The sequence below is a fragment of the Cladophialophora yegresii genome, assembly GCF_000585515.1.
Source record: "Cladophialophora yegresii CBS 114405 chromosome Unknown aczIN-supercont1.2, whole genome shotgun sequence".
In the NCBI taxonomy this organism is placed as follows: domain Eukaryota; kingdom Fungi; phylum Ascomycota; class Eurotiomycetes; order Chaetothyriales; family Herpotrichiellaceae; genus Cladophialophora; species Cladophialophora yegresii.
In genome coordinates this window covers 4,839,543-4,860,362 of record NW_006913046.1, presented here as the reverse complement: position 1 = coordinate 4,860,362, position 20,820 = coordinate 4,839,543, and the positions used below count along the sequence as shown (strand labels likewise).

General features: G+C 53.9%; 8 protein-coding genes across 8 annotated transcripts; 2 read left to right on the top strand and 6 right to left on the bottom strand.

The window, feature by feature from the left end:
- Positions 1 to 402: 402 nt before the first annotated feature.
- Positions 403 to 1,128, bottom strand: A1O7_03678 (uncharacterized protein; the record flags this gene model as incomplete). The annotated part of the gene is made up of 1 exon (XM_007757695.1): positions 403 to 1,128. The coding sequence occupies one exon, from the start codon at positions 1,126 to 1,128 to the stop codon at positions 403 to 405; it is 726 nt and encodes a 241-aa protein (XP_007755885.1).
- A 1,116-nt stretch (positions 1,129 to 2,244) lies between these two features.
- Positions 2,245 to 3,495, bottom strand: A1O7_03677 (uncharacterized protein; the record flags this gene model as incomplete). The annotated part of the gene is made up of 2 exons (XM_007757694.1): positions 2,245 to 3,372; positions 3,424 to 3,495. The coding sequence occupies 2 exons, from the start codon at positions 3,493 to 3,495 to the stop codon at positions 2,245 to 2,247; spliced, it is 1,200 nt and encodes a 399-aa protein (XP_007755884.1).
- A 905-nt stretch (positions 3,496 to 4,400) lies between these two features.
- Positions 4,401 to 5,003, bottom strand: A1O7_03676 (uncharacterized protein; the record flags this gene model as incomplete). The annotated part of the gene is made up of 1 exon (XM_007757693.1): positions 4,401 to 5,003. One exon carries the CDS (start codon positions 5,001 to 5,003, stop codon positions 4,401 to 4,403), a length of 603 nt encoding a protein of 200 aa, XP_007755883.1.
- A 342-nt stretch (positions 5,004 to 5,345) lies between these two features.
- A1O7_03675 (translation initiation factor 1A) lies at positions 5,346 to 5,952 on the top strand (the record flags this gene model as incomplete). Its single annotated transcript, XM_007757692.1, has 2 exons — positions 5,346 to 5,366; positions 5,524 to 5,952. 2 exons carry the CDS (start codon positions 5,346 to 5,348, stop codon positions 5,950 to 5,952), a joined length of 450 nt encoding a protein of 149 aa, XP_007755882.1.
- A 910-nt stretch (positions 5,953 to 6,862) lies between these two features.
- On the bottom strand, positions 6,863 to 9,779 carry A1O7_03674 (DNA excision repair protein ERCC-4; the record flags this gene model as incomplete). The annotated part of the gene is made up of 2 exons (XM_007757691.1): positions 6,863 to 9,649; positions 9,732 to 9,779. The coding sequence occupies 2 exons, from the start codon at positions 9,777 to 9,779 to the stop codon at positions 6,863 to 6,865; spliced, it is 2,835 nt and encodes a 944-aa protein (XP_007755881.1).
- A 393-nt stretch (positions 9,780 to 10,172) lies between these two features.
- Positions 10,173 to 12,054, bottom strand: A1O7_03673 (uncharacterized protein; the record flags this gene model as incomplete). The annotated part of the gene is made up of 3 exons (XM_007757690.1): positions 10,173 to 11,310; positions 11,360 to 11,939; positions 11,988 to 12,054. 3 exons carry the CDS (start codon positions 12,052 to 12,054, stop codon positions 10,173 to 10,175), a joined length of 1,785 nt encoding a protein of 594 aa, XP_007755880.1.
- Positions 12,055 to 13,558: 1,504 nt separating this feature from the next.
- Positions 13,559 to 15,688, top strand: A1O7_03672 (uncharacterized protein; the record flags this gene model as incomplete). The annotated part of the gene is made up of 1 exon (XM_007757689.1): positions 13,559 to 15,688. The coding sequence occupies one exon, from the start codon at positions 13,559 to 13,561 to the stop codon at positions 15,686 to 15,688; it is 2,130 nt and encodes a 709-aa protein (XP_007755879.1).
- A 1,529-nt stretch (positions 15,689 to 17,217) lies between these two features.
- Positions 17,218 to 20,463, bottom strand: A1O7_03671 (uncharacterized protein; the record flags this gene model as incomplete). Its single annotated transcript, XM_007757688.1, has 2 exons — positions 17,218 to 17,464; positions 17,513 to 20,463. The coding sequence occupies 2 exons, from the start codon at positions 20,461 to 20,463 to the stop codon at positions 17,218 to 17,220; spliced, it is 3,198 nt and encodes a 1,065-aa protein (XP_007755878.1).
- Between the last annotated feature and the right edge of the window lie 357 nt (positions 20,464 to 20,820).

Below are 20,820 nucleotides of genomic sequence, written 5' to 3'. Positions count from 1 at the left end.
GTTGCACTGATTCGCGCGAGAAAGATGGTGATGACGCGAGAAACGACAGCATGGCAGCAACAAGCAATGGATCCAGAAACGCAGAGTCTCATTGTTACAGGTCTGTTTCCCTCAGTCTGTGCCAGCTATGTCTCACCCATGTCCGGCATTAATGATAGCCATCTCTGTTTGCTATGCATATCAAACCACGAACAAAAAAGGCAGCCTCTTCTCGAAGCCAGAACCCACCAATAGCCACGCGCCCAGGGAAATGCACCAGTTGGAAGGGGGTATCGTTCGTCCCAGTCTCCCAGTATACATGTATACCAAACACCGTGCCTCGCCAGCCACCCGAGCCGCCATGCAGAAGGTGACATTGCTTGTATCATTCGAGGAATCCGTTCTTGTTTTCGTTCATTGACTTCACCAAACCAAGATCTTCGGCCCGTCACCCCGACCGACAATCCAGCTGATAGTGTCCGCGTCACCCACCGGCACGATCTCACCACCATAAACCTTCCCCGCGATATTGGAGCACGGGAACTTCCCCTCAACAGTGGCGCCCGGCCCAGACCCAGCCTCCCACACGGCGCGACCGGTGGCACTCAGCTGAATCGTGCCCAGGTTCTGGTTTCTCAAGTTCCCGCTCGGCCATGTCGCTGAGTCTTCGTCGGCCGAGGCTAGGGAAGTGAAGAGCTGTGCTTTGCCCGTGCCCGTGACGTAGCCTGACGGATCGTTGCCCTGGTCGAAAATGAGTTGGCATTCGTGGTCGGCGTACTGGGTTGGCAACTCGAACGTGACGAGCGTGGTGATGTCTTTGCCGCCGTCTTGGGGGAGCCGGGAGACCAGGCCGCGGGAGGTGTGGAAGTCGATGGCGCCCGTGGAAGCGGTGTACTGCGAGGTGAAGTCTGGGAGGATCGAGGCGACAGGCTGTGCTCCAGTGTTGGAGGAGGGCGCCGGGGCGGGGGTGCTCGAGACAGGGCTGGTGCTGGCGCTTGAGGTGACGCCCATTGTCAGAGTGCTTGAAGTGGTGATCAATGTGCCATTATTCGAGGCATAGGTGCCGGACTCGGTGCGAGCAGTGAGAGGTGCGGCAGTAGTCAAGGCGGCAATGCTGAGGAGACCGGCGACGATGGATTGAGTGTACATTTTGGACTGTGCTTTACGTCCTTCGAGTGCTTGGTCAAGGGTAGAAACTGACTGCTAGTATTGACTTGGCTGGAACGAAGGTAGGGTAAATGAAATACGCTGAAAGGAGTGCAGTGTCGATTACAATTGGATAATGAGCGTGTCAAGGAGACAAGAAACAGACTGACAATAGGAAAGGAAAATAAGGAGAGTACTGGTTTAGCAGTTGTTGCTATGTATTCAGTTGGGATGCTGGGAGGAAGAGACGTTTGGACAAGGCAAGTGTCCAGGCCGTCTTATACTCAGGATACTTAGACTCCAGCAGCTTAGACACCCACTGACGGCTGAGCACGCTGCAACAGCTTCTAAGCGAGTCTGGCGTGGCACACTTCGAAAAGAGTACGAGCCAGAATCCAAGGTCAGGTGTTACTCGCAGCGACACCAAGTTGTGCAGCAATGGGAGGGTTTCTTCTCTGCGGGTGCTTGGCTGCAGATGCGCAGCATGAGGCTGAGCTCTGAATGGCCAAATCGCCAACCAACTTTGCGGCTGGGTACGAGGTTCAACCCCAATACACGCTGACACACGGAAATAGGACCACCACAGCTGCAACTAAGGACTCTTCGGGTTTCCGTGGCTTGCCGAGGACGGCTATCTTTTGTTGTTGCAGTGGTGTTGGTCTAATGTCCATGCATCGTGGTACATAGTCTCTCGAGGATTGGGACGCGGACATCCTGAGCACGAAAGCCCCTCTCAAGCCTTCTTGCTCTTCGTAACTATGCCTGTAATGTCCTGCAGCAAGCTGTTTGCATTGACTATGGGTGCCGATTACTCATGGCCGTCCGCATCTGAACAAGGCAAACAGCCACAGATCAGATTTCTTCCCGAAAGACTGAAGCTGTGCCCAGAAATGATGTTTTTCGTGCGCACTGGCATTACCTCACGTGCTTGTTGTCTTGTGGTGCCTGATATTGATCCAGATGGAGATGTGTTACTGCTCAATGGCCAGCTGGATCGTACAGAAGAAGTCACCACGGTCGCAGTCGAGCGGAATGCATCAGTCCGCGTCTTTCTTTGACCCATCCATCTCACATGAGTTCCTGAGCGAGAACATGTCTGAGATCATATCGATTCTGGCGTCATAATGCGACATCCTCCATCTCGGCGCCATTCCCATCCTTGGGTTTAGATGGGTGTTGGGGCTCAGGCGGCTCTTCTTCGTCCTCGTCCTCGTCCGCATCTGCTGGCTCTTCGTCAGTGGCCTTTCCCTTTCCTTTTGATTCAGTTGTTGGTCCCTGAGGATCCTTCGGCTCTCCCTTTCCCTCTTCTTCTTCTTCTTCCTCCTCCCCCCCGTCATCGTCGTTATCGTCGGCCGGCGTTGGTGGTAAGTCCTTGCCCAGTGGAGGCGTGGGAAGCATCTCTGGACCCGGCTCTCCGCTGACTCTGCTTTCTCGGTCAGGGCTTTTGGGGGTTGGGTCTTTCGGCCGTTGAGGAATATTGCTTTGTTGCGGCGCATTCGTTGTAGAGGGGCGAGCTTGCGCCAGAGAAGGATTAGATCCGACTTGTCTCTGTTTCGGATCTGCATCGAGATAGTATCCACGAACACCGATGATCTTGCCTTCCCGTTCGCAACCTTCGACCCACTCGGGTCTCACAATCGGGATATTCATTTCATTTGCCCTTTCCCACTCCCGACCACGACCTTCGGTGCAAACAAAGTGGGTGGTATCGATTCTGATGGTGTCGTTCATCTTGGCTCCAATGCGTTCAATGGCCATTTCGAGGCTCTCCCTCAGTTGTGGAGGAAGTATTCCAGGAGTGACGGTTATGCCGGTCAAGTTGTTCATGGTGTGCGTCTTGACGGTCAGGGTGTTACTGGTATAGACGCCGCCGCTTGTCTTGAGTACGAGGTAGAACGAGTATTCCGTGTCGATCTGCAGCCCGCTCATCTTTGTGCTCAGCGTCTCCAAAGGCCGGGGAATATTTCCTGCTTTGCTTCCATTGCGGTAGAGAGAAAGCGAACGCAGACTTGTGGTCGCCAAATGAATAGGGTCCCATTCGAGGACGAGAGACGTTTGAGTGGCATTCCGTAGTCGGAGGACAGGCGTTGCTGGCACGTTGATCCCATACGTGTTGAGTATCCGGCTTTGTAGCGCCGCGAACGCCGCTTGTGCTTTTTGTTCTGCTTCGTGGTTCTGCTTGACTTCGATATCGACGATTGAGCCGGAGGTGATGGTCGAGGGGAGTAGGATGGAGGGAAACTCAATCTAACGCGAAATGTGAGCACCATGCGCCAGTTCGCGACTTGTCCACCTCACCAGTCTCTTGTCTTGGGTGAGGAGGACCGCAACTCCTGCGTCAACCTTGCCCACTGTCAAGGACACTAGCATATTGAAAGCTCAGGTATGGCTTTGGAGGCGAGGAGACACTAAAGCGATCGACTCGAAGGGCACGGGCGAAATCAGAGTGAGCAGTTGGGTGTCGCGTCTTCAGCATAACGGAAAGTCAACGGAAATGACGGGTCACGTGATTATGCGGATCCCCGTGCTCGTCGTGGGGATCAGGCATACTGAGAGAGCACCGATGAGCAGGCAATGGTAACGTTATCTGGCTTGTTGAAAGATGTCACCCTAGCTTAGGAGCTTTATGTCCTATCACAACATAGCATTCGGTCTTGAGGGACCCTCACGAGACACTGGACGCTGCACACCTAGCACATGTTCTTCTCCACATGAAACCCCCATTATTGACATCACCCGTCGCCCAAGCTTCCTCCTGATTCTACGATATCAAGAGCAGGATATTCGACCATGAGGTTGGCCGCTGTCGGCTCATCTCCCTGTATGGTATGCCAGGAACATCGAGGTGAGTCCAGAAGCACTCGTGTGCACGTTCTGTAAGGCGACGGCGCAGTAGGAGGATCTTCAATGTACTTGTCTGATTGTCTCACCACTCTTGTCGTTTTCTGGAACCACTCTTCCATGTAACAGGTGGAGTAACAGGTGGAAGGCCATATCTTTGTCGAGGAGCTTGACAAGCTCTGGTGAGCCAGCTGTGACGGAGCCCACTCGCGGCCAGACATGGAAGGCGACGCTCCCTCTGTCATTGATATCACCAAACACCTGAATTCAAGTCAAACAGGGTCGCTGTATTCCAGATCGTCGGAAGGATTGATCCTCTGAGGAGCCACCTCTGCGTCTAGAAAAAGGACGCAGCGCAGATAGTGCCGTTGGAAAAGCATTTCTGGGAGATCATGCGAAAACCACTCGTTTGCCAAAGCGTACGATCAGCTCGTTCACAGGAGTTTTCGCCAGAGAGACCAAAGTGAGGACGAAACTCCTCCAGCACGTTTATTGCTCCCTCCAACATCCTGAGCGTCGTTGTCTTGGATGGATTCAGCTTTGGGTGCCAGTTGTTGCACCTTCCGGACCAAAGACTTGACCAAGGCATGAGACGCGCCCACAAGTTCGCTGTGAGGACAAGTGATGCCACGATCGGAGAAGATGAGGATCTCAAGCGTGCCCGTCAGACCCGGTATATATTTCTTGCCCTCTTTCGGGCCTCTTCGCTTCCTCCCATTGTGATAGTAGCCATGGTTCTTCAGCGCTTCTGCGAATGCGCTAGCCCATCTTCGCTTCAGGCGGTTGCGTAGCACGGCTTTGTTGATCTGCTTGGAGCTTATGTTGGTGATGACGCGCCAGGAGAGTCTGTCAGGGGGCAGTCGCGAGTAATAGTCGACAACGGCAGCGCGTTTGGGGCTGTAGCGGTCGACGATGAATTTATGGTCGAAGAGGGTCGGGACATTCTCGATGGGGGTGTAACGTGCTTTTAAACCGAAGCCGAGCGCTGCTGGGATCTGGAGGGTCCTGAAAGAGCGACTGGTCGCCACAGGTGCCATCGAATATACATCTTTCCCTGGCAAGAGAAGGGATTTGGAGAGGCAGCCTCGGCGCCCATCGAACAATGCAAGGACTGTCAGGAGTGTTTTTGGGGCCTGCCAATCACGGCCTAACGTTAATTTAGTGACAGCCGCGCCCAATGACGGCGAGCCCCGTTGCAGGCGCAGGCACAAACAACGTCAACCGCCGCGCACTGATCTTCGCTTGATTTCGCAGTCATTCTTCCCAAAATCAACCTGCACCACCCCTCCAAGACGAAGTCCTGTAGAACAAGTTCTCGCGAACCGACCATCACTCCACACGGATAGCACAATACACTCCCCTACTGAGGACCCATCAACATGCCTAAGAATAAGGGAAAGGTGAGTCCGCAACATCCCACTTTCTCAGCCGCCACACCGCATGCGCCCTGCCTCATTCCACACAAAATACCCCGCCGCCGGCGAGAGCCACAAACGGCAACCAACAACCACATTGACACAGAACCCCGGACATTCATACTAACTAACATATGTCTAGGGAGGTAAAAATCGACGTCGAGGCAAGAACGAAAACGACAACGAAAAGCGCGAACTCACCTTCAAGGAAGAGGGGCAAGAATATGCTCAGGTCCTGAAGATGCTGGGCAACGGCCGGCTCGAGGCTCTGTGCTTCGACGGTGAGAAGCGCCTCGCTCACATTCGCGGAAAACTGCGCAAGAAGGTCTGGATCAACCAGGGAGACATCATCTTGCTGTCGCTGCGGGATTATCAGGACGAAAAGGGCGATGTGATTCTGAAGTACAGTGCCGATGAGGCGAGATCACTCAAGGCGTACGGCGAATTGCCCGAAAGTGCGAAGATCAACGAGACGGATACCTACGGTCACGAGGGCGTTGACGACAACGTCGAGTTCGACGAGGATCGGGACAGCGACTCGGACAAGGATGTCGACATCGACGACATCTAGACGGAGAGCGGCGTTGTTTTTGCATCCATTCACATTAACGTGGCTGCCACGATGCATTTGATGTGGTGGTGCAGCAGTCTTATGAACAGCATTACACAAATACGACCGTGATCATGATCGATGGGAGTTCGGGCGCTGGATTCAGTTTGAATTAGAGGTTCGCAAACCGTTCTTGTTTGCACGAATGCTGCTACGCATGTTGATTCCGATTTTTAGTTTGCGAATTATCCTCTCGTTTCGTTGGTGATTCCGCATGGGTAATTTGGAGCCGGCTTTCCATTGACGAACTGCCACTATTGCATGACACCACATACAGAACTGCCACTTCGCTTAGTAGCCATATCTGAGATCCCAGCCTCCGCCTGGCCGCGCCTGTTACCTTGATGGCCCCGATCCGCTCGTTGGGCTTCCACCCTGAGCGATCGTCAACATATCAGGCGTCTGCGTGCTGCGGAACAGCAACAACTGTAAACTGAAGACATCGTGGGAGAAAAAGCTAGCGCAGCAGATACTGCGACGCAGCACCCGTCACCATGGGCCCGGGCACACCGTCGGTAGCAGTATAGGGCAAGGAGGAGCTCTCGCATAAGCCGCGGGCCCTGGGGTTGGTCATTTGGCATCGTGAAGCCACGTCAATGCACGATAATCCGAGTCGTCAGTGCGAGCTGAATACCGGGGTCCGAGGAGGCTGTGAGATGCGTACATTGACCCCGTCCTGTATCGTACTGAGGTGGTGTACGCTCCAATCGACCGAGTGTTCGTCCAAGCCTTGAAAATTTTGAAATCGAAAGGGATTTGAGCACCCTGCCTTATCTGACGATGGTGCTCTCTCGTAAATCAGAGAAGATCACGACTTGACCTTCAACAATCGCTGCTTTGAAGGTTGATGCTCTGTAACCCGATCAATGGCTCACATGATCTGATCATCCTCGTCACCAACCCTCCGAGTGAAGAATCGGACAATCTGCCGGCCAGATTCTCGGCCAACAAGGGGATCAAGCTCTTCGAGGCTCATGTTGGCAACCTCCAACACGTTTCTAGTTTCGAGGTACAGCCGACTCGCATTCTTGTCACTGACACCCGGTATCGCTCGCAGCAACTCTTGGGGTCCCGTGTTAAACGTTCTCTCTTCCGGATCTTCGCCAGCGGCCAAGCCGATCTGTACTGCCTTATACGGATCTGGCTCTTCCTGCTGTTTCTTGAGTTCTTCAAAGATTTCGGCAGTCTGATATGGTGACGAAGCCCAGATGATCTTCAGTCTGGGGAACCGGATCGTGAGAAGAACAAGTTTCGTCTGCAAGCTCCTCGTCTCGGCATCGGGCGCTTTCAACGTGCCGGATAAGTCGGCGAATGGATCAAGGGTGAAGGACTTGTTCTGATCAAATTCAATCAACAAGAACGGATACGTGTAATGCTGAAGCATCGTTTCTGCTTGATTGTAGAGTCGTCCATTGTTGAAAGAACCAATCAAATCCGGGATTGACTTTCGTTCCACGCAAATGTCTGGTGATAGGACGTAATCGGCAACAGTAAGTTGGCACGGCACTATTTGCATACTTCGGCCGTGGAGCAAGCTTGGCAATGATGAACGAAATTCTCTGACATCGACAACCACCCGTGGAGGGGCTGCCGTGGCTGCGAGTCTTCCGCCCCCTGCAATCCTAGTATTGACAGTACGCAGAAATGCCTCCTCAGGGTCAACATTAGCATCCGCCAGGGTGACTGCCATACTGCCTCGCTCTTTGATGAGCTTTGTAAAAGCGTCTTTCTCCCGTCGAACTGAAGATAGGTACCGCTGTTCTTCGACGCTGTTGCCGTAATAGAGAAAATAAACTCGAACACTGCGATCCGAATGACTCGATCTGTACACTTCGACCCTCCGTATGAAATCCGCGGATGGTGAGAACATGATGATGTACTTCGGCCTGATCTCTTCGAGCAGTTGATCGTCTTGGTCGCCGTCATATGGATGAACAACGATCTGGTCTTCTGGAGTATATAACTCAAAGAAGTCTTCTCCAGCTTCGATCAAATCGTCAACCATCACATCTTCTTTCTGAAGAGCTTCGGCACCTGTAGGTCGCAGATCGGCAAGGAGACTGGCAACGTGTGCTGCCTTGTCCTCGACCATGGCAACCGCCCCGCTAGCCGTGCGAAATGGATTGAGCCCTGATGCACCTCCACCTCTGACCCGTCTTCGCTTGTTCGCCGGTGCCTTGCTGTTGAGGCGAGCAGAAGCAGTATTGTTACCTTTGATGTTGTTGAGCGATTTTTGGTTCTCTTCGAAGAGAGAGGTGCTGACTTGGGTAAATGTATCTCTCCAGACTAGGTACTCCCGAAGCTTTCGTCGTAACATAAATTCGGCGGAGCCTTTCGCTTCCTGCTCTTCTATCTCGTGAGGAGCCCGACCATCATTCGTGTCCTGGGGAATTGGCTTCACGTGCATGGTCTGGAGATACTCGCGAATTTGACGGCAAGTCCTCAAATCGTTGCACATTACCAATATCGTCTCGTTGGAATCGCTCCGTGTCGGAGTCAGATATGCATCAGTCTCAATTTCCTGTAACAGTTCCGCGAGGACCGCCCACTTCGGTTGCTCTTCCAGGACCGGTGTCAAAGAATCGGGCAGCTTCGACGTGGGCAGTGCGCCCCCGTCTTCGACTTTTCCAGAGTATACTCTGCCTCTGGCTGATTTAAAGATGACTGCAGCGGCATCCATGTATAGCCAGGGCGATTGATCTTGCTGCCTGGAATTCGGGGGCGGAGAATGCGTCGCAAGGACAGTGTCGAGATATTTGAGAAGCGACACGCAATCATAGCTGAGAAGAGAGTGTAATATGGTCCGCAATACTGTCAGGTCATTTGCAATTTGTTTCGTCCGCCAACTGATCCGGTGCCAAACCGGGTCGAGTTGCCTGCGAACAATGGCGTCAAAGTTTTGGTGCAGGGCAGAGTCTAGCGTCCAATCGTCCATCTCCAGGCCGGAATTGGCCTTTTTCAATTCTGATATGCTGGTCTCGACGCATTCCATGACGGCCTGCTGAATTGCTTTCATGGATGCTGACATTTCAATCTCCAACTCGATAACCTCCGCTTTCTTCTTGCCTTCGAGGCTCTGCGCGATAGAGACATGGAACCTCGGCCATAGAGAAGGCTTTCTCAAGAAGAGGTTTCGCATCATGCTTGCCAGAGGTGCATATGACGAGGTCAGTGGTTCCGGCGAGTCGCTAAAGCCTTTGAGGAAGCCGATTTTGTTGTGCTGTCTGAAGCTTCTGACGATGAACGCTTCGATACTGGTAGCGACAACGCGCTCTGCGTGGAGAACTACAAGCCCAGTCACAGTTTCCGGGTCCAGCAGTTTTGAGAGGAGATCCACAATCAAGATGCGGCTGGTAACTGAGACGATGCCCCCTTCCGAGTAGATCTTCTCCCGTGCTGCTACGGTAGCCTTGTCAGTATTGATGACTCGAAGGCCTTTCGCCAGAGGAGTTCGGGAAATGGCATAGTGCTCTGCCAGCGCTTCGCCGATCCACTCATTTTCACGATCTTCTGCTCCTACGATGATAACGAGCGAATTGCCAGCCGCATCATATGTATGCAATAGATTAGTCACGATTCTCAGGAGGCCTAGCCCGCGAGCGAGGATGACCAGTACATCTTCTGCACGCAAGAGCTGATAGATTTCCTGCTGAAATTGCTACAAACCAGTTAGCGATCAAGGGCGGAAGCAGCTGTCGTGGCCCTCATACGTAAATAGTGCTACATCAAGGAAGACTCACTAGGGGAAGCGAAAGCTTGACCGGCGGCTGGGACGTGGCCGCCGGCATTTTACATTGTACTCCGAGCAGCAGGACAGAGAAAGTTGAAGTACGAGTCAAGCGACCAACAGCAAATGCAACTGGGGTGTGGCAAGGGCGGCTCAGGGTTTGTGCTCCGCCGGAGTAGATGTACGGCGGAACGCAGTTACAGGTATCTCTACTCCGTCCTCGCCGTATTGAAAGGCGAAACCCGGGCAAGACGTGGGTATTTGCACCCCTGTTATTGAAGGAAATATTTTATATGGTTGTATACCAAGACCTATATGCTCGTGTGGGTATCTGGGTGACCAAAAGCAAGATTCATGAACTCGTACAATCATTTGTGATCGGCTGGACTTCCCAATGCTTCCGTCATTGCAAATTGTAGATGAAGAGAGACAATACCACCACCAGCTCCCCTGCTCATCTCGGAATAAACTCTGGCTTCTTGTACCTGTTGACCTGTGGTGGCGGCTCGTCGTCGTCCGGATAGGGAGGTCGCGGTGCGCCGTAAGGCCTGACGGGCGAGATATGATGTAGAGGACGAACGGAAGGGCCTGGATCGTTGATGGGAGTTTTGGGAGGTCTCGGGGGTGGTAGCTGCGATTGATTATATGCAGAATTGGGAGGTGGTTGGTGCACGACCATCTTGTCGTCTCTTCCTCGGTATGGCAAATCGCTCGACAGCCGTGGGGGAGTTGATTCTCCAGGAACCAATGCGAACTTGTCCTCTGATGGAGCATACTGCTTTTGATATGGGGGGTTTTCAGGAACACGATAGTGCTGAGGAGGGGTGGTTTGGTATGTTTCCTCGTCGGCAGGCAGCTCAACCGCTTGCGGGTGAGACGGGGTTGGAGGAAGGTTATTCTGTCTCAGTGACCAGGTAGACTCCTGGGTGTGTTGGGCGAAGCGTTCTTGTCGACGTTTCATGAGCTCGATCCTGGCGATCTTTGTAGCCATCTCCATCAGTGCCTTTTGAACCGGCGTTTCATTCAGATACTTCCTCGTGTTTGTCGTCATCGGCGACAGATACTGCCATTCATTCATGGCGAACTCGCCCAGGCCGACAGAGACGTTCAACCGGCAGTAGTTTTCGACAGGCACTCCGCGCTTAGCGAGCTCGGTCTTGAGCATTTGTTGATGTGTCTCCTCACAGCCCTCGATTTTAGCAACAAGTCGGCGTCGAGCCTCGGCAAAAGCGCCCATACTGCCCCCGACGAATCCTTCCCACCACTCATGTTGACGGGCGTTGGTGCCTTCTGGACGTTTCCCTGTGCCAATGCTGATAAATGCGCCAACTTCTCTACCCGGCCACTCATTCACTGCAGCCTCTTCGAGGAGCTGTGGGGCTGGATTGTACTTTCCTGCGCCCTCGTCGATGAAGACGGTCTGGCCAATTTGGATTGGCTTGAAGGCCAGACCCACTGCGGATGTGGCTCTCCCAGCTTCCCAGATCTTGCAATTGAATTCAGGAGGGGGTTCTTTGCGGCTGTCGTAACTCCTTAGCAGGATAGATGTACCCGTTCGAGGATTGGTACCTTGTACCACCGCGGTGACCGCACTAGAGCTGTCAGTTATGAACCAAGTCTGTTCGACACAGGCTCACTTACGTCTTGGTTCGGTTTTCCCGGTGGTCGTATAGACTTGCGTTGGCGTTGCCCCAAGCCGGGAAGGACGGAGAGACGATGGAGTTGCGGATTGGGGTCGAGGGACTGTTGATCGAGTTGTTGCTCCTGATGCTCATTGACCTCCTCATTGCAGCGGTGCTGGCGGCGCTCAGCGGGCTCGTTAGGTCTTGGAACTCTCTACCGCCAGATGCTGTGCCATCGTTCCCCTCGTCTTCGAATAGCGTGTGTTCCTGGACACATAACTTGATGGCCTCCTCCAGTTTGGACGCCTTGAAAAGAGTATGCTTGTAGGGAATGCCTGCAAATGTCTTGTCTGTCTCAAACACTTTTCTCGTCATCTTTACATAGACGTCCATGCACGTCTCTAGATCCATGCGCAATCGGCCCAGCATGATCGCGATCAGTCCTCCCGTGCCGGTGCCGCCGATGAGATCGAAGTAGTCGCATGGCTTCGGGGTGCCAGTCTGCACGTCGGGCGGTTTCCCTTCGGTCTCGACGTAGACTCTGTGCATCAGTTCTCGAAGGATAATGAGCATCGAATAGCCGCGCACGCCTCCGCCATCTACGTCCGTTAGTATATCTCACAGGCAATACGGAGAGCCCCACGAACCGAGTGAAAGGATGCGCAGAGGCGGGCCTTTGGTGGTGTCTTTGCGCCTGAGGTTGTTCTGATCCATGTTGACTGGCAAAGCCTGCTGAATGTGTAGGAGAAGGAAAGGATTGCGACTGAGAAGAAGAAGGTCGTATTGAAGGTACTTCGAATTTGTTCAGCGCCTAACTCATCGCATGCAAGGCGAAATGCGGTCGTGACAGCCTATGAGGAGTAATCGCAGGCTGCATGAACGCCTGGGCGCAGCTTTTCAAGCGTGCCGAGTGAGACAGTGACGTTGCTGCCTCGTTTGCGATAACCGAGCTAGTCTTCCTTGCCTTTCTGGCGCTTCAGCCTCTCCAGGCCTTATTTCACTGGAGGTTGGAGACTCGAGGGCCACCAGGCACCACCAGAACCAACCACAGCGATCAACTCAGTGCCGGGAACCCCATATCCGAACCTGATCTTCACTTCGGGGTACCCACCATTCCGACGGCGGATGCCTGGAACTCCGCTTACAGCCTTGTTGCTCTCAGCCTTTACCGGACTGAGTACTATCACGACTGTGTAACTCGCACTTAATATCTTGGCTCAGGCAGAGAATGGCGTAATGAAACCCAAAACAGGTGCTGCAGGTTCCGTTCCTGCTTCTGCGCCTCGCCGTCCTGGCGATCTCTGCAGCATTGCTTGTTGCATACTCCGTACCTCATCTGACGGAGAAATGAACGGCAGCAGAAGTGATCCGAGCAAGATCTTCCCTCGTCGCAGAACATCAGAAAGTCAACAAGCCCCGTGTCGTTGACTACCTCCTGTTCTGCAGAACAGCCACGTTTTGAGTCCGCTTCACACCCTGGCAGCCTTTGCGCAGTTTGCTGCGGTTGATACACGCGTTTCTTTGGCCAATCAAATCATGCATGGCAGCGACTTTGGGTAACTTCCACTTCCCCTTCTCACGATGAGATACGCTCTTTCTTCAGCTCCCTCCGTCTTGCAGTACGAGTACCGCGTTCTCTAGAGCCCCGAGCCACACCTTTGCCTACATACTCAATAGCGTGCATTTTCTCTACGTTGCCGGTGGACCTACTCCATACTTCCCACTCTAACACAGGACAGTTCCAACGCTGCATGCGCTGTGTGGTTTTCGCAACAAACTCCCATCGACATTCAGTTTGTTCAAAGCATTCTCTACATAGTGGATTTCTCAAAAGCCCCATGAATGGTCCTTTCAGAACAGCGTTGCCGTTGGAGTTGTGCTCTACTCCTTTAAGCTCCACACCGTTCTCAGCCTCACCGCTCCTGAGCCGGATGAAGACCTGAGAGACGCGTCCTAGGCCGGTGCAGTGTCTTTCTTGCCTCTAGCCGTCCGCCAGGTCTGCCGAGAGACGCTGAACCTACGCAAGCTCACTTCCTTTCTGCTCAGCTCTTGCGCATATGCAGTAGTTAGGAAGCGGCCAAATCACTGCAATACCTCAATGTTCGAAGACGCAAGGCCGATGTGCATGTCTCGATCCTCATAGACCCGATGAAGGTTCCCCCTGTTGCATGTCACTGTCAAGAAGTGGCCGATGTCCCTTTCCACTGACCGTCGAACCATGTCCTTCCACAGCCACCCAGACAGCAAGCACTCCCAAACCTTGTGTGACTCTGTCGAGTCGCGCGTACGACTTTCTTACCAGATCGAGGGTGAGAGTGCCAGCAATTTCATCGATCTTGGGACAGGGTCTGCCAGCCCCCGTTCCGAATACCATTGTGAGATCCGTTATGATGGGAGTGTGAAAATCTGGAACACCATTGGCAACCACAGGTTCTCAGTCGAATACGAGCCAAAGCAGGTTGCTTTCGAGGCCCTGAAGAAGCGCAACGCTGGAGGTGAATGGGTTTATCTAGACCCGCGATACGACTCATGGACGCCAAGTGTTCGCGGCGAACCGGATACGCAGCTCGTTGTGCGCATGCTTGACGATTCACCGACTGCTAGCCTTTCTCGTGCGAATGACGCACAGCGGAACTCTTTGGCTACCACCAACCTCTTCCCTCTCGCTCGATCATACAAGCTGTTTAGTCGGGTCAAGCTGCAATTGTTGGACGCTTCTCGCGACCGGATATGGCGTCCTGATTCGATTATCCGACTCATAACCGAAGCAAAGCTTGCCCACACCCGCAAAGATACCCAGCAGCCCGATCACTATGTGGTGATGGAGGATGTTTTAGGTACCCCGGAGACGCGTGACCCGCATATGAAGGCCTTCCTCGACACCGAAGAAGCCGCCATAAAAGCCGAAGGAGTAGACGGCGAAGCGATAACGGCGGCGGTAAGAGCAATGAGGGCTGCATTATCAGGACCGGAGTCGAACACCACATATCGGATACCCATTAGTGCGGTGTTTGATTACCAAGCGAAGGCCGTCAAAGAAGTGGTGCCACTCGCAGAAAAGGGCTATTCGGTCGATTTCTCGCCTTTCGACGACATCAACCCGTCTCAGGAGCGCGCGATTCGGAACATCTTCGTGTACACAGCGTCGCTTATCCACGCTCCCAATGGCTGTGCGTTGACGGCCACCATTGTTTTTGCGACAGAGGCCATCCTACGTAAAGCTCCGACAACGAAGGTCCTCATCTGCTCGAGGTCAAATGCCGCAGCTGACAAAATCGATTCCGGGTTCAACATGCGTCGACATCTATGCGGTTTCCGGTTCGAACATCTGCGGTTCTTGCCACGCACGACAGACGAGCTCCACGATGTCCGAGTCGTTATTTGCACGTACGCGACGTCCGGGGTTGGGCGGCTCTTGAGACAATGGGATCCTCAGGTCCTTATTGGTGACGATGCTGGCAGAATCAGGCACTATGAATTAATTGTTCCGATCTCGGCGCACTTAGAATCCCTGAACAGGTTGGTTCTCCTGGGCGACCACACCCAAAATAGTCCTTCAGCATCAACAGCAACGGGACGCGTCGCTTGGGAGAGATCGATCTTTGAGAGCATGATGGACAGAGGATGGCCCCAGCAACTGCTCGACATAAATTACTTGACGCACTCGGACCTGTGGTACCCGACAAGTTTTGTCTTCTATCACGGCCTAGTTACAGCGGCTCGAAGCACGGCCGACCCAGGGCCATTCTTGACCAAACTCCTGACAAGATTCGACCAGGGTGTGGAGATCGAGGACAGTGTTGGAGACACTGCGAGGATCTCTTCGTTCGCGCATTTCTTTGACGTCCGCGATAAGCAGGATGAAAGCATCGACCCCGAAGTTAGCTGTGTGGAGGTCATCGTGAACGCGTTGCTTCAGAGCGATTCGTGCAAAGCAGATGAGATAGTCGTGGTGCATGGCGCGCGTGAGTATCACGATCTCCTCACATCCAAGTCCAAGAGCAGTGGCTGGTGCGGCGTGGCCATCGAACACATCGCTTCCACACAAGCTCTCTCGCGGAAGGTTGCCATTCTGTGTCTACCACGGAGTGAAGTGAAGCTTGTCGACTCACCCATGAGCCAGCGGCGGAACGTCAGTACCATGATGTCGCTTGCCTCGGACGCAGTTTTCGTCGTTGGAACGTGGAAGTCCATCTGCCTCCTGGCCCACACCAACGACCTCCAACGAGTGCTGTTCTGCATGGATGAAACGATCGAGAGGTTTCTGCTCCGAGTCGGCGGGAGTCCCTACACATACAGTGGAGATGCACTGGTTAATGTGAAGGCCCAAGGGGAACGTAGGCGGTAGACGACAGATTTCTAAACCGAAGAAGCATTACTGAATAGCCCGGGCCGCGAACAATGTACCATGGTCATGGCCGACGTGCGATCTATTGTCATTGTCGGTGCTGGATAGATGTCGATATTGATAGGGTACGTGCGGTGCTGATCTTGCTCCAATGTCCACGTTGCAAAAATCCATAAAAATCATGGCAATCCACGCCAGGGACACGTGCAAGAAAGTGCTGCCCCGCCACATGCTGTGGCGCAGGTGGCGGTGCAGCCTCGAAATCCCCGCATGCCGCAAAATTTCAAGGCCGACAACGCCAAGCGAGCTGCGCCGGAATTCATCCGCTCCGAACGTGGCTGAGCTGCGCGGCTGCGCGGCTCGGTACTCGGAGCGATTCTGTCTGCTGAGACTCACCCTCATTCCCACTGCAATTAGGCACATATGGACCTCGTACTCGCAACTTATACTGTATATCCGTGCTCATTATTGCGTTCATCGTTCGATGCGACACGAAACGGCGAAGAGCGGAGGCATCTCCGCGGGATCGCTGGAGGAGGGGCTGGGAAGGTACGCAATTCCTCCTTCCAGATGTTACATAGCGCGTCGCGTCGGGCAGCAGGCGAGGACGATCATTTTGTACCTCAGGAGGAACAGGGGTTGATCAGTGGGCGATCGTCGACCACTCTTACTCGTACGAGTTACACACTTGTGGTACGGAAGGTGCCACGTCCGACAATATGCGCGTCTATGCGAGTGTACTCCGGATCTGTTATCCCGGGTCCAAAAACCTACATGATTCACATTGAGGTTTGGTATGTATGTATGATAGATAGTGTACTCGTACAGTGTGAATTCAATTACCTGTTTGTGACCGACCGACCGTCCTCCGTCCGCCTGTGTTGAGACCTGCGCGACTCCGAAGAAAAGCAGCTCCCCCCGTTATGTCTGTCCCCTCAACACACCTGCTACTGCTGCTGCTCGCCTGTCTTCTCTCGCCTTCTCTTTCCCCTGTCCAACAAACCAGGTATATAGTATGTGACAATGGTAATAAATTTGCTGGTGATTCTGCCGCCCGACCATCCTTCGTGTAGCTGTACATTCCTCTTCCTCCACATATACAAGCTAGGACGCGGCGATGTTGGGGCAACCAGCGATAGATAGCGAAAAAACAATCGACAATTTGACAAATGTCCTCCCATAGGCCGTTAGAAAACAGGTTTTAATTTCAGTATGATCGTAAACTCCGTGGAAAATGATATGGTGGTGGGCTTCTTGTCTGCTGCCGCTGCTGATGGTTGGATTTCGCACACCCGAAAATGCCGGACACTCGACGATGCTGACGATATTGGTATTCTTTCGCTCGGAACGCTTTGACAAATGCCGTCACGACTTTCGCCGGAAATGGAGGAACCTGCCCACATAACACACACGTATAGCGCAACACATGCAAGAAATTCTTACTGACAGAGCTCCGCCCGGGAAATCAATGTGTACATGTACAAAAGGGACATCAAATCTGCTCGGGCCGGTCCGCGACTCGCTTGAGCTCACCGATTCGAGAAGCTCGAGGCAGTGCTACCCGGAGGGTAGTTCGAGGGGGGAAACACCTGCCTCCGCACATGCTCCAGGATCTTGAGATCCTTGGCCAGGACCGGCGAAATGGCTTCGCTCTCGCGTAAGATCCGGACCGTGCGATCGTGCAGTCGTCGCAGCACGTCCTCTTGCACGAGGGAACTGAGGCCCGGATGAGGCGAGGTAAAGGTCGCATACAGGACGAGCATGTTTCCGAATTGCCTGCCATTGTCAGTACACCAATCATGACGAGCGGGATATGTTACTCACGCGTGTGTCGTGCCAAAGATGTTGGTCACGACCAGACGGCGGGGCACTTTGTCAAAGGATGTGGTGCTGCGAATTGCCGCTTCGATGCACTTTCTCGAGCCCTCGAGGAGCTCCGGGCGAATGAATGGGTAATCCTTTGCACCTGGCTGAGAAGAGTTGAGATTCGAGACCGAGGGTGATGTGACTTCGGACCCCTGGCCATATCCCGCAGGCGATTCCGACGGCCGCTTCAGTCTCGGGCCGTGGGTCGCTTGTGATAGAGCAAAGCGCAGAGTCGGCCTCCAAATGATGTACTTGGCTCCGTAGTATTTCCCTCGCATCCGGGCCACGTTAATGTTTGGGTGTTCGTGGTCGTTGTCGTCCCAGTCCCAGTCATTCAGCATCTTTCTCCAGTTTTCCAAGTTGTCGTCCAGCGCAGACATGATGCTGTCACTCGGACGCGTCTGCAGGTTCTTCGATTCCCGGTAGAGTGTGGCGTGTACACTGTTCATTGTGGTCCGGAGCTGGATCTGGTACGAGTAGAATCTGAGGATGTCATCGTCGGCGCTAGACTCGGGTATGGCATCCAAGGTGATCTTGGTCGGAAACTCCTTGTGCTGAGGACTCTCATATCGACCGATTCCACTAAGAGGCAATTCCAGCTCGGCCGCAATATCACTTTCCAGCTGCAAGCACGACCAGAACGCGAAGTTGATCAGATTCCGCCGGGCCGGCTTCATGGTATTGGTCACATAGGGTGTTGACTCAATCAGAATCTGAGCTGCAATGCAAGCTTTGTTGATGTAGAAATAGCTCGGAATGATGCGTGCTAGCTGACCCATATACAGGCCCGCAAGCAGATAAGCTTGAATGTGCGACACATCGGCACCACCAGGCAGTTCTCCCAAGATGTCGGCAGCCTTGGCGAAGTATGCAAGGCCCGGAATTATGTCCATATTCTTGCCTTGCGGATTCGCTGGGCTTGACACTGTGCCATTTAGGGTGGCCTGGTTGTTGTATGGCGACGTGGGAGCGGACGCTGGGAGGGGCAGATCCGAGTACAGCGCACTGTGTGGCGTCGAAGTGCGCATGGCGGCTGTCGACGCTGGGCCAGGCAAGGGTTCCCGGTGAGCACAGACTTTGCCCAGCGCCACGACCAGCAAGACAATAGCATTTTTGATTGAATGTTCAATTGAGGGGACCTGACTGGCGTTAAAGACTTTGGTGGGTTGACGATTATAGTCATCTATCGACTTGGGCGAGTCGGTCGTCTCTCGCTTGCGCTTGTTGCCAATGGCTGCAACCTGTTGGGTCGCCCGGTAGTCCCAGCTGTACTTCTTTTTGAATGCATGGACCATGCCGCGCAACACTTTCGGCTCAAGGAAAGGGTGTAAGATGTGCATGTTGTCCATGAAGCTGCGGAAATATTTGTCGACTGCATCCGAATCCAACATTAGTCCACCGCCAGGACTGAGGCCACCAGGATGCTCCCGCGCAGTTTGGTTTTGATTGGATAACGGCACGTGCAGTTGTCCACTGCCCCAAACGCCATGCGGTGATGCAGATTCTTCCTCCATCCGTCGACCTTCGGAAGAACTGCTGTGAGCAGGGCTGGGCGCGCCTTCATGACCGTCACCCTTGTCTTCGCCCTCGCCACAGCCATATAATCGAAGGAGCCCTCTTGAGGTTTCCTCGTCCATAACGTAGGACGGAGTGATTCCCTTCGGAATCAAGGCCTTGATTGACGGCCACAAGACAAGATTCTGCGCGGCGGTAGTGTGCTTTGCAGGCATAGGCGTATCTTCGAGGCTCTCCGTCTCAGTGTTCCGCATGTGCTGGATGGATGCGGCGGAAGGATTTTGCGCCTGCGAGCCAAATCTGACCTCTGAACTATCCTGTCGCCGGAAGCCAAACGGTGGCGGTGGGGGCTGAGCGGGACTTGGTCGCTCCTGGTTGCGCATCGGGGTATGGCTTGGTGGGTCGGTCATGGCAACATCCATGGTGGCAGCAGGCGTCTGCCGGCTCTGCATGAAATGCTCCAGCAACATGTTCATCTTGTCATTCTGCTGGATTAAGAACTGGTCGATCTTGTCCTCCCGTTCCTCCGACTTTTGCGCCAACACCTTCACGTCCTCGGCCAGGGAATCCAACTGCGTGGTGATCTGAAGGACCTGTTTCTCCGATTTCTGCGGAGGAATCTCTCGGTAAGAGCATTTCAGCCCGTTATCCTTGCAATGTTGACATTCGGGTCTTCCCTCATCACATTTCGCTTTGCGTTGTCGACACGAGTCACATGCTTGTGCAGCTCGCACCGCTTTCCGTCTCTGCTGGTCGTTGTATGGCGCAGAATACACGTACGGGTAGCCACCAGCAGATGGAGGTGGCCCTGCCGAAGGAGGGCCATAGTTGGGCGGTCCTGGGGGCTGTCCGGGCATCATCTCATGGCCGCCGGTCATGACATGCAGAGGGGGCTGATGATGAGTACCGTTGGGTTGGGGCGGTGGGCCTGGATATTCATGACGCGGCCTGTAGTCCGCAGGGGGATAGTACGAAGGTTCGTGGGGGTTAGTACTCACAGGATGGTATGGAGGTTGTTGAACTTCCGCCGGCGACCTAGTAGGGCCAGACACGCTTCCTGGACGTCCGTAGCCTGGATCCGGAGGATAACCTGGAGGTTCGCGACCTGGGGGCGGAAGTGACGGAGGATATGATTGAGGAGGAGGTGGTGGTGGATATGGTGAAGGGTGAGCCATGTCCGGTGGCGGCGGACGATGTTCTGCAGAGTCATTGTAGGGTGAGGGCGTCGGGTTCCACGCCTGGCCTGGCGGTGGCATACCTGCGCCTGGTGGAGGAGGATAACTGTACGACGTAGGGGTCTCGGCTGGCGGCATACGGTGGATGTGGTTTGGCGGTGGGTGGCCGTACAGATTGGACCGCTCGTGCTTGATATCCACGTCACCAACTTCATCCATTTTCAACCTGGGATCCTATGCCTGACAACCAACAAGGGCGTACCTCCCGCTTCTCTATACCCAAGGGAACGTGGTACGACAAATGCGGCATGACCTTATGCACAGGCGAAAGCGGCGCACACGATCAACAGGAAATGCTCATGGCCCGATCGTTTCTACGGCACATGCGCCAGGCTGCATGAAATTCCTGTAGTCGCACGTCCGATTCCTGGTGCGCAGGTCGGCTACCTGGGGTCCAGTCGGCAAGGGAAGCGTCGGTTGGTGGAAAAATGGGAGACCAAAAAGAGCGCGGCGCGTGGCGAGGGTTTGCTACTTTTGCGAAATGTCTTTCCTTGACAAGAGCAAACCCACCTGGAA